We start from the raw sequence: 12778 nt of genomic DNA on the forward strand, positions 1-12778 counted from the left end.
CATCAAGCAAAGAATTAAAAGGAGCATAACTACAGTAGGCAACAGGCAAGAAGGAAATTCAGAAGGATATGATGGGATTCAAAATGCAAATAGATAAAAGGCGTAACAAAAGAAATTCTGTACGAATATCAGAAGCAGGAAGCTTGTGAAACAAACAAAAATCCAAAGTATGCTTGCTCCCCAGGATTAGAGTGTGCAATGAAGGAAGATTAGGAACTCAGAAAGAAGCTAAAATGATTTATTTGCACCAGTATTTGCCACAGAAGATGTTGACTAGATACCGGTTCCAAATTCCCTCATTGCTGATCATAAAAATGAACTGTCAGCAGAGACTGAACTGTCAAAATAAGACCTGTTGGAGCAAACTCTGTCTCATAGCACACGTATAAGCAAACTTTCAATTAAATTAAATTAAATTAAATTAAATTAAATTAAATTAAATTAAATAGGTGGCAAATTCAAAGCCCATAACACAAAATAGTTTCACAGTCTAATTACATATTGTATGAAAAAGTAGCTGCCCACAGGATATCATTGAGGTCAATAACTTGGTTTGATTCAGGAAGAGATTGGACATTTATATGGATAACAAGAACAGGCACATTTATACAGCATTTGATACGGTCTCGCATGACCTTATTAATAAACTAGAGAAATGCAATGTAGATGTGGCTACTATAAGGTGGGTGCATAACTGGTTGGACAACCATTCTCAAAGAGTAGTTATTAACAGTTCACAATCATGCTGGAAGGACATAACAAGTGAGGTTCCACAGGGGTCAGTCTTGGGACTAGTTATGTTCAATATCTTCAACAACGATTTAGATACTAGCATAGAGAGCATGCTTATAAAGTTTGCAGATGATTCCAAGGTGGGAAGGATGTGGAGAAAGTCCCAAGAAGAGCAACAAAAATGATTCAAGGTCTAGAAAACATGATCTTTGAGGGAAGTCTGAAAGATTTGGGTTTATTTAGTTTGAAAAAGAAAAGACTGAGAGGAGACACGATAGCAGCTTTCAAGTACAGGCAGTCCCCGAGTTACGCGGATCCCGCCGCCCGCGTACTCCGGGGCGAGAAAACCTGCTCCGCGTCTCCCTGGTCTGCTGGAGGGGGGGGGGGGGGAGGGAGTCCCCCCAGCAGACCAGGGAGACGCGGAGCAAAGCCACGGAGCACGCAGGCAGCGGGACAGCCCAGATGCGCCGCGGCTGTCCCGCTGCCGGCATCCTCCGAGGCTTTGCTCCCCATCTCCCTGGTCTGCTGGGGGAACCCCCCCCAGCAGACCAGGGAGATGCGGACCAAAGCCGCGGAGGATGCAGGCGGGACCGCGGCGCATCTCGGCGGTCCCGCCACCCGCGTCTCCCTGGTCTGCTGGGGGTGGGGGCACGCAGCTAGTGCGCCCCCCCTCCCTCCCCAGCAGACCAGGCTTTTCTCGCCGATGACACCTGGGGTAGAGCAGCTGGGGCACTGCCGGGTTGGTCCCTGCAGTGCTGAGGTGCGGCGCTGTGGGGACCTACCCGGCAGCGCCCCAGCTGCTCTGTCCCAGGCGTCCAAATTCAGCCGCTGTTGAAACTGATCAGTGGCTGATTCCAGGAAGCCCAGGGCAGAGCAACTCTGCCTCGGGCTTCCTGTAGTCAGCCGCTGGTCAGTTTCAGCAGCAGCTGAATCTGGACACCAGTTCAACTTACATACAAATTCAACTTAAGAACAAACCTACAGTCCCTATCTTGTATGTAACCCGGGGACTGCATGTACATAAAAGCGTGTTACAAGGAGGAGGGAGAAAAATTATTCTCCTTGACCCTGATGATAGGATAAAAAGCAATGGGCTTAAATTGCAGCAAGGGAGGTTTAGGTTGGACATTAGGAAAAAGTTCGTAAGAGGATGGGTAAACACTGGAACAAATTGCCTAAGAAGGTTGTGGAATCTCCAACTCTGGAGCCATTTAAGAGCAGGTTAGATAAACATTTTTCAGGGGTGACCTAGATGGAGCTTGGTCCTGCTGTGAGAGCAGGGAACTGGACTTGATGACCTCGAGGCCCCTTCTAGTTCTAGTGTTCTATGATAATGGTCAACACTTATCAAAATTCATGCTTCAGTTAAGACCACCTGTAAGTATTTGATATTAGGATGAGACCTAATGTTAGAGGGGCAATTATCCCATATCTGCCTACTACAAGATTCTTACACCTTCTTCTGAAGCTGCTGGTACCAGCCACTCTCAAATAGGGCTGAGAGTTAGATAGACCTGGGGTTTGAGCCAACAAAGCAATGCCCCAGCTAAATTTTGGTCCAAGAGAAATTAACGTCAGTACACGAGCCCTTACTTTGAAATCAAAAGTGTAATTGGTGTAAGGCATCACGTTGTTTTCATAGGCGCTCTTGAGCTGGAAGCCATGCGTGATTCTTCCTTCAGGAGCTCCATTTTTTCCACTGCCACTGAAGTTCATGAGACACTCGTTATAACGCAACTCTTTGAAGTCCTTGTGGTTGTCAGCTACTATGCCATTGCTCAAGTACTCCACAACACCTGTTTGCAAAACACAGATGCAATGTCTTGTTTTAATTAATTACTGAAATACAATGGGAATGATATTTAAATAACCACATTGGTTAATAACACATTGAAAGATAATGGCCTCAAAAGAAGAGAGGGAGAACAACCTATATACATACAGACCATATCTTTTAATCTCCTTTGATGGGGTATTACTTCCTGAGGGCATCTGTATAATAAAGGGGTTCACCGCCATCACCTTTGACAGCAAAAGCATTTCAAAACCCTTACACAGTAAAAACGCTAACCATACTGTGGCAGCTAGCACTAACAGTAAGTTAACTCCCATATTTCTATTTGATTACAGAGTTAAAGATCAGAAGTACAACAGCACATCCATCTCATTTCTCTGCACTCACCTTATTTTGTCAGCTTTTCACCCAGAATGCAATAAACCCTGAACTCTGAATTCCTCAATATCACCACTCCTCGAGCTCTTAGTCCAAAATAGGCATACCACACTTTTGATAAATCATTATTACTACAGGTTGGACCTCCCTGGTCTGGCACCCTCGGGACATGGGTGGTCCCGAATGAGGGAATTTGCCAGACCAGGGAAGGTCTCCTGCCACCAGACCCCTCCGCCTGCCACCCTTCCTCACCGCCCCACATCTTAAACTTTTTTATTATATTCAATATTTACTAAATCTTGCACACAACCAATATACTTAAAGTGCTAATACACTGAAAGGTACTTGATATACACTCCAATAGGGGAGTTAGATATCTGGGTTAGGAATTTTGAACCACGAACAGATTTGAGTAAGAAAGCTTTCACACAACAAAAGTAACAGATATGCAGTTAATAACCATGCAAATGGTGGGTGGAAAGCTGACTCAAATACTCTAATAAAAATCCAAGTTTATATTAAAAAAAAAAAAAAAAAGAAAGAAAGAGAGAGAGAGACAGACACAGACACACCCCCACACCATCATTAAAGTGATGAGCCATTTGTACATACCTGAATCGGGCAGCGAGTTAAGATCTGCGCACAGCACCAGAGGGATAGAATTAGGATCTGCTGTTGGGCTGCCAGGCCTGATGGAGGCTTTCTCAAGGATATTTTTCAGTTCTGACACAAACATCATAGTCTGAATGAGTTTCACATCTGAGTATTCAGGGTCCCAATGCATGTGGGCATTTGCCACAATAAGCAGCTGTTTGTCCACAGCATGAAGCGACTTCAAACCTGGATTAAAATAAGTTTTATTAGAAAATCAATTCGGTGAATTATTAAATTCCTCTAGTTATAGATAATGCAAAATTACTGTCACTTGTTTCAACTAGAAATTTAGATGAATTAAAAATAAATATTCTGAGGCCATGTCTATAGTTACAAAGAAATTTCAATTAAGATATGCAACTCTAGGTTAGCTAATTGCATAGCTGGAGTCCACATACCTTAATTTGAACTGTCTCCACAAGAGGTTGACAGAAACAAATGCTCCAATCAACTTGCTCCAATCAACTTCCTTTACTCCTCGTGATTTGAGAAGTACCAGCATCAACAGGGGCACCCTCAGTGTTCAATTTAGCAGGTCTTCATTAGACCAGCTAAACTGAACTCCGAAAGATCAACCACCCATTGATCTTCCAGGAAGTGAAGATGTGGCCTTATTTTCATAACTGGTTTTTTCCAAAGTCTAACAACAAATTAAATAAAGATCTATTTCACAGTAGCAATATGCTTTGTTTCAGAACTTTATTTGGTTACAGGTCTCATAACACAAACTTTTGAATATATAAGGCAAATGGTGATGGACAAGACTGTTAACTATCTAATCTGAGAGAATTACATCTCCTTCTAAGAGGAGAATATTAAATGTAAACTATAATCCATGCCATGTTCTCCAAGCACTAGTACAATTATGTGAACTACTCACAAAATAAAAGCTCAAACAGTTGTGACAAAATTACTTACCCATTCAGCAATGCAATAAGTATGCTGTGTTATAGAGCACCATTTCTATGAGAGTGTAGACCAGTGGTCCCCAACCTTTCGAGGTTGTTGGGCGCCAGGGGGCGTGGCCGCGCGCCCGCCGGGCGCCAGGGGGCGTGGCCGCGCGCCCCAGGGGCTCCCCCTGCCATGCGCCGCGCGCCCGGGGCTCCCCCCGCCATGCGCCCGGTGCCAGGCCAGCCCCGAGCACCTGGCAGGCGCATGGAAATGCCCCCGTGGGCGCCATGGCGCCCGCGGGCACCGTGTTGGGGACCACGGGTGTAGACTAAGGATGTTAATTAACCGACTACTCAAGTAGTTGATGTACATTTCAAAGGAGGACTGCGGAAGTGCCTAAGAGCCCGCAGTGAGGAATGTGGAACTCCCGGCTGACTCAGGGCTCCAAGAGGGCACTTACGCTTTGAAATGCACAAGAGCCGCTGTGCAGTGCTGCCGCTTTGAAATGCCGAGCACGGCATTTCAAAGAGCACAAAGCCCAGGGTCAGCTGGGGAGTCTCCAGCTGATCCCAGGCTCTGTGCCGTGCTGCCCCTTAGAAACACTGCCATGGTCTTTTACATCGGCAGTGCTGCATGGAGCCCAGGAAACTTTGAAGGAGCCCCTCTTCTCCCCTTTGCTGCCTCTAACTAACAGAGGCAGCGGAGAGGGGAGGGAGAAAGGAGAGGAAAGGAATCGACTAGTCAACTGGACTATCCAATAAGCATTTGTTTAGTGGACAGTCGACTAGTCCTTAACACCCTTAGTGTAGACTGTCTTTGAAATATGCCATGGGGAAGTTGTGCATCCTTGGCAACTCACTGTCTACTTGAGCATTTTAATCCATACTCTCTTCCCCTCCCATCAAGAGGGATAATTTTTCAGGGTAGTATAGGTCTGACCCCAACTACTAGAGGAGAGAAAGCTGAATTTTGGGTTTTCTTAATAGAATGAAACTGAAGAAGAGAAAATCACCTACAATTCAGACGATTCCTTACCATTCAGTTTTTCAACATAGGAATGGAGAATTTTTTCAGACTTTTTCTTACCTATTGGTATAGCAATTTGTTTGCTAGGAAAAGGCCCAGCTCCTGGTTAGAGTCCTGGAAAAAGACTGCTATTGCTGAAAAAAGTACAGCTAGTGCTTTTATTGCACTAAGAACAGAGACTCTAGACTAGATAGGAGATGAAGTTACAGAAAGATTCTTCCTGTGCTGCAATTAGAGACTGCCTATTAACTTCAGGGCTATATAAAAAGGCCATCAAACTGGAAGGTGACAAAAGACTTATGTGACTCTTTGAATGACATTTGTGAGACATCACTAAATAACCATGCTTCATTAAAAATCTGTTTGGTAGCCAGTTCCACACTGCCGCAGGGACACTGTAAAGGATTAAATGAAGAGGAAAGAGCGACATCAGGATAAGAAGTTGAACAGCACTAACAATTATTGGGAGAGAGGTCTGTACTTCTGCCTGGCAGAAGCACATAATTCAGCAAGTGAAATCAAAGCAGGAAAGAACGAGAGTCTTGAAAACTTAATACCAAGTGCCTGATGCACCTGTTCAAACATCTTGATTTAAAAAAAAAAAAAAAAAAAAAACATTATGGCTGTTTCACAACTTGTATCTCATCTCAGACTGACCAAGAAAATTCCTGTTTTATAAAAGAGCACTCATCCAAGTAATGTACTAAATGGTGCTGCATTGCAAATGTTTGGTTAAAAGTTTTATATTCAGTAATATATTACACAACCACTATAAAGGAGCAACTTTACATGTAAAGGAGCAAATCCATACATACAACAACAGTGACGATTATACTGACCTGCTCCAAATAATTCTTTGTGCACCTCTAATACCACAGCAACTCCAATGTTGTCTTTTGTCATCACTCTGTTTAACATAGCTTCTGACCCTTCCGAGTTAGCCATTGCCACCTGGTTAAACTCCACAGTGTGCTTCTGCACCAATGTAAATCTGAGCGAAGACAAAACACACCGCACATATGTACTAGGGATGTAATAGTGTAGTAGATTAACCGCTAAGCAAAAGCTTACAGGTTAATGCTGTGGACTCCACATATTTTCCCTCCTCCCCAACCAGTACATTTTTTAGCAGGCTGGCCAGCAGCCTGGCCGGTCAGGGACTTACGCCCACTGTGGCTCTGCATTTAAAATGTATTAGAAGCCAGCAGGCAGCCTGTCTCAGTTCTGGTTCTTTATCAGAGGCAGTAGCATAGGGTAACAAGCAGCTGGTTCGCAAGAGAAGTTGGTTTTTAAACTGGCTCCCCTTGCGGAATAGTTCCTACCTGGTACCCTGCGCTGCTGCCGGCCCCACCCCCAGGGACATAGAATAGTCAACTAACTGATAAGAATTCATGAGTTTACTCGACTATTCAATTAACCGATATTTAACATCCCTAATATGTACAGCATTAGCCATAAGTAGGCAGTTGCACTAAACACATTTTTTAAAAACAATAAATGGTCTGGTAGCACTTTATAGACTAACAAAACATGTAGATGGTATCATGAGCTTTCGTGGGCACAGCCCACTTCTTCAGATGACTGGAGTTATGAGTTTAGGATGTGCACAACCAAAATAAATAAGAGAGGGGGAAGGAAAAAAAGAAGATGGGGGTGGGAGAGAGAGAGCTAGAGGGAATCAGTAAGTAAGTATCTGAAGATTGTGTAGTTAAAACGAAGCAGATAAGAATCAAAGTCAATAGATAGTATCCATCCTAAACTCATAACTCCTGTCATCTGAAGAAGTGGGCTGTGCCCACAAAAGGTCACGATACCATCTACATGTTTTGTTAGTCTATAAAGTGCTACCAGACCATTTGTTGTTTTTTTCTGTAACATACTAACTCGGCTACCCACTGAAGCTTCTGCACATTTTTTAAGTTTACCATAAACTTCCAATTTATTATTCTCTGTACAGTTACCAGATAGGCCCCAATCTTATTTGGCACATGGTTTTACTCATGCTCAGACAGTAAGAGGATGTCCTTGCCCCCAAAAGTAGCCAACCTAAAAAAGGGCAGGGAAAAATGTAGGACGGGCGAGGTAAAATATATGCAATTTATTTTCAGGTTTGTTTTGTTTAAACTATAGCTAGGCAAGCTGGCTACCCTCAAGGGTTAGAGAGACTTTTTTTTTTTTTTTATTAACACACAGCTCTGATTTCTTATAGGTGTCACAGTTGAGATGAGTGTTGAAGTTTGTTTTTGTCATCTTTGTGCATCCCTCACAGACAACCCTTATCCAAAAGGACCTGAATCATTCCCAACATGGACATTTTCAACCCAAAAAGGCAAACTACTTTTTTTAAAAAGATATGAACTGCTGTTACAATGGAAGCATGACATAACCTGAATTATAGCAGGTTATAACCACCAGCACACCATTAATCAGAGAGAATTAAGACTCATTGATGCAAGAGGTACAAAATTTCCTGAATCATTTGCAAAAGGACAATAATGGTGTGCAGTGCTGCTTTCCCTACCTGACCTACACTTTCTGATATTTACAGCACAAAACGATTGCTGTCTTCACGGAGATTACAATACCACGGCCACTTTCTGTCTGTCAAAATACAGACAGTGGGCGTATGCCTGCAACAAACGTTTACAGGTTGCACCTCCCAAATTCAGGATTCTGTGATTCAGCAACACCCGTGGGTCTGGAATGACCACGGATGTTCCTGGATAGAGAGCCCTAGAGCAGGAAGGCCAGCAGCTAGGAATGCAGCACAGCCCAGCGAGTCTGGTAGCAGCCAAGCTTCAGCAGCAGGGGCTGTCCGGCAACAGGGCAACGACTATGGCAGCCCTGGAGGGGAAGCCAGGTCGGGGATGCGTCAGCCTTGGTGCTGGCGGGGCTGCAGTAGACTTTAGGAACTTGGGGCAGTTAAGCTATTCCATTAATTCAGTTCATATCTTGAGAGGAATATTTTGTGTATAACCTGCAAAGTGAATGGAAAGGTACCACTAAGTATACAACACAAGCACAACTTCATTGTTTGAAAATGAAAGAAAAGTACTTCACACACTTTCAATTTTTAGTTGTATTACATACTAATTCACTTGCCACTCATTGCAGCAAACAATTTCATTAATTTTTTCAGACCTGAAGGACAAATATTTCCAGTGCTAATGTTTGATTCTTTTTTTTAAAAAAAAAAAAAAAAACCCAAGATATAAATCTATGAACTTGACCCTTACTTTTCTGTTTTGAAGAATATTGCACAGCCATCCACATGCTTTCTCTCCTGCTCGGACATGATTTTGGCACGTGACTTTGGAGAAAAAAATCCATCATACCCACGTTCTTTTAATGCCAGCAGAAAGAGGGTGAAGTATTGCTCTGTTTCCACTTCCTGGAATAGAATACAGCTAATGTTACAATGAAGAAAATTAGTGACATGTTAATAAAAAAAGTAAATGCTCCCTCCCCTGTATGAATACAAACCAAAGCAAGCGTCTGTTACCAAATAACTTGTTGCCAAACCCACAGATTTATGTTGCTTACATGGAACCTTACGTTTTACTTTAGATTAGTTGTCTGATATATGATAAAGATATTGGGAGTCCTGCAAGTCAAAAGAAGTTTCAAAAAGGAAACATGGCAGATGTATTTTGAGAAGTTGTCCTGAACATCAACAGGAAGCCCACCATTCATTTTTGACATCTAAAAAGTGGATACTCTCCTAGTTTAAAAAAATTATTTAGAGATATACAACAATTTAGTGCAAACTTTTTCATTCAAGTTGGCTGTTTTTTTCTTAATGTGAGATGGATGGATTTTATTCTTGTAATATACTAGAACTTGTTTAAAAACCAAAATTAGATAATCTTTAAAGCCAACACCACTCAATTGTACTTGACGCTTAGGATAAATTCTTACCAACATGTATATTGGTAAGCAATGTATGTGCCAAATCAGCAAATCACTGCTTAACTTTTAAAGATATGCGTACTACTCCTTTGATTCTAAGTGGACTGCTCATATGGCTGAATTAAGCATAAGCACGAGTGCTATGTTGGATAGGAGTCATAGCAGGGGATTAGAAGAAATGACTTAGGTTAAAATGCAATTTCTTCTTTTTCTCATTAAAGCCTGTTGATTTATTACAAACTAAGTAAAATATTTAGAATACTTGTAGAGAGACAGAAATTCTAATACCAGTTATGTATTAGAAAACATGAGAAGCTAAACTATCATTATAAAATTACAATAATTTAACTAGAATCTGTGCATACATACTGGAATGAACACTTTGAGGTTCACCATTAAGATAAAATACTTTGAATAGAATACTGGCCCAAAAAGGTATTAGGTATTCTTTTTCCAGATGAAAGCCAAAACAAAACAAAAAAAGTGTTGGTTTTTTACTGTTACCTGAAGACTAATGATATCTGCATCCCAGTTCACGATTTCTTCCATGATTCCCTTTTTTCTATACTCCCAATTTAATGCCCAGGACGGGCAGTAGCCATATAGCTGCCGGGTGGCGTATTTATCACATAACACATTGTAACACATGACCGTGAATGAAGCTAGGAGGAAACAGAGGGGATTATTGATGAACATAGATAAAACAGCATTTTTTGCATAAAAGATACCTATTATTGCATGTTACTTCCTCTGTGCTGAAGGATAATTCAGTATCTCAGTAAGTGCACTGAGTCCCCCCCCGCCCCACATTTCATTAACGGGGAGGAGAGTCATAAAATCCTTTGAAGTAGCAACTGAAATACGAGGGTAAACTCTGGGGGAAAAACACTACTTGCTTGCATGTGCAAAATACGCATCTCTTTGTGCAAAAGGTAATTGTTGACAGAGTTCTCAGCTGCTTGGCCTAAGTTTGCATTATTACTTATTTTATCATACTGAAGCCTGGGAACAACTATCGCTAAATGAAGCACAATAATTGGTACATACATGCTTCTCCTACTTACATCATTGGGAGCTGCAAGTGCTCCTGATATCCCAATTAGGTCCCCATTTAACAGTTTGTTTTGCACTTTTGTGACCCATCAAGAATCCAGAGAAGCCAATGGGCCTCTACAGGATTTTTATGTAGGAAAAGCCAGGAGTACAGCTGAGATGATTGCTAACTGAGCCAGGAGCTAACATCTATTGTCTCAGCTACCTTGAAATAGCAGCTTCAAGCTTAAATCTTCTTACTATATACTTCAGAAACGTCCATCTGTTTGTGTGTCAGTTCAGGAATCCATTCAAGAACTTCTTTTAAATGGTAAGAACTAGGACCGCCAAATTTGGTATGCAGCTTCCTCTTAAAAAAATCCTTGCTTAAAGCAAGGTTAGGGTTTGGTTGTGCCAAGGTAATGGGATGTGCCTAGAATTCGGCTGTTTCTCATAAAATGTAAAGGGAGGGGACTGGTAGAAGGGAAAATTATACTGAAGAATGACCGGTGGGGGGGGGGCAGTGTTCAGAAATGGAGACCAGGACAACTATAACCCCATTAGGCCAGCAGGGGGCAGGAGTGAAGAAAGGGACAGTTATCTACTATACACTTCAGAGTCTGTCTGTCTATCCGTCCTCCCACTGGAGATAATGCACGCCTCCCCTGGATGTGCTCAATGGAGCTGCAGCAGCCATGGACAAGTGAGAGAGCTGCTACAGTGAGAGGGAGGAAACTGTTCTGGCTTCATGGGGCAGACTGAACCCCTCATCTAGGGATGTCAAATAACATTTAATTGAATAGTTGAGTAACCTCATGAATTCTTAACTGTTAGTCGACTATTCCACAGTACCCGGGGGCAGAGCCAGTAGCCAGTGTGCTCCTGGCCATGGTCCCAAGGAACCCCCAGCCACTCCGTGCTGCTGCCTCTGTATCAGAGGCAGCAGCGCAGGGCATCAGGCAGGAGCTGGTCTGCGAGGGGAACCAGTTTAAAAACCAGCTCCCCTTGTGGACCAGCTGACTGTTGCCCCGTGCTGCTGCCTCTGATACAGAGGCAGCACTGTGGGGTGGCAGCAGCCTGTTTTGCACACCCAGACCCAGCACAAGCCAGAGCTGAGCTGAGCTGCCTGCCCACCTGGCTCCTAATGCTCTTTAAATGCAGAGCTACAGTGGGGGTAGGTCCCAGACCCGGTGTGAGTTGGAACTAAGCCTGGCTGTTTGCCCACCTGGCTCCTAATACATTTTAAATGCAGAGCTGCAGCAAGTATGGGTCCCGGACCCATCACAAGCCAGGACTGAGCTGGGCTACTGGCTAGCCTGCTAAAAAAATTTACTGGGGGGAGAGGGGGAAAAATGCGTGTAGTCTATAGCATTAACTTATAAGCTTTTTCTAATCAGTTAATCGACTATCCTATTTCATCCCCATCCGAGAACAATGATTTAAATTAAAAAAAAAAACTCATTTGAGCTAAGGACCTGAACAACACTGGGCAGGTCTTCTAATAGCTTATATAATGAAACAGCATTAAACAGCATGATTATACAGCAAATTGCTGACGGATGTGCTACTACTGTAACATTTTGCTAGTTTTCCATGGTATACTGTTGTGACGGAGTGCGGACGCCCCACCGCTGGGCAGATACGGCAGCCAGGAATTCTGGTTGCCTGGCCCTTCCCTGCGCCTGTGTGGTGCATGCTCACGCCAAACGCCAGGCGCTTTAAACGCTGGCAGCGTGACTGGGGTGGGGGGGTGGAGGGGGAGGACTGCCCTCCTGAGCAGAAGACGGAGAGAGCCGGAGGTGGCACCCTACTGGCAGCACGAAGAGCCGGCGGGTCCACCTGTGAGGAGGAGCGGTCCGACCCCCCAGCCGGGAGAGGAGCATCCCGCAGCCAAGCGACAGGCTGAGGCGGCGCCCCCCGGGGAAGCAGACAGCGTCCTGGCTGGAGACGCCAGAGAACCAAGTACCCCAGTCAGAGAGAAAGGGAGGGGTAAGAAGGAACCCAGGGCGGGCTTGTCCCGCGTGGCTGGAGACTTGTGGAGCGGAATCCCGCTCCAGCCTTAAAGGGTCGGTGTTCTCCGACCCCTAGGGCCCTGGCTTGGGGCCCGGAGGTGAAGGTGGGCCCGGGTCCCCCTACCCACTCCCCTTCCCCCTCCCTCACCCAAAGGGAAGACAGAAAGAAGGGGAGTGACTTTGAGGGGCCGCGGCAAATGTGGCGGCCCATCGGAGACACTGGGCAGAATACCCCCCCTTGGGTGGGGGACCCTCAAAGTATACACAATTGTCATTGCTCGCTGTGTCCTGTTTACTGTTCTTTTTGCTTTAAGACCCTCTAGGAATGGACCTGTGGGCCAACCTGTCT

At 44.0% G+C, this 12778-nt stretch overlaps 1 protein-coding gene across 4 annotated transcripts in view; it reads right to left on the minus strand.

The window, feature by feature from the left end:
- Positions 1-12778, minus strand: part of CNOT6L (CCR4-NOT transcription complex subunit 6 like) — a 66618-nt gene that overhangs the window by 9892 nt on the left and 43948 nt on the right. For all 4 annotated transcript variants that reach the window (XM_075929454.1, XM_075929452.1, XM_075929451.1 and 1 more), the window contains 5 exons: positions 9890-10047; positions 8713-8867; positions 6316-6467; positions 3518-3745; positions 2326-2528 (listed from right to left, as the gene is read on the minus strand). In XM_075929454.1, coding sequence (XP_075785569.1) covers positions 2326-2528; positions 3518-3745; positions 6316-6467; positions 8713-8867; positions 9890-10047 — 896 coding nt within the window. The remainder of the gene's footprint in view (positions 1-2325; positions 2529-3517; positions 3746-6315; positions 6468-8712; positions 8868-9889; positions 10048-12778) is intronic.

The sequence above is a fragment of the Pelodiscus sinensis genome, chromosome 5 (genome assembly GCF_049634645.1).
Source record: "Pelodiscus sinensis isolate JC-2024 chromosome 5, ASM4963464v1, whole genome shotgun sequence".
NCBI classification, from domain to species: Eukaryota; Metazoa; Chordata; order Testudines; family Trionychidae; genus Pelodiscus; species Pelodiscus sinensis.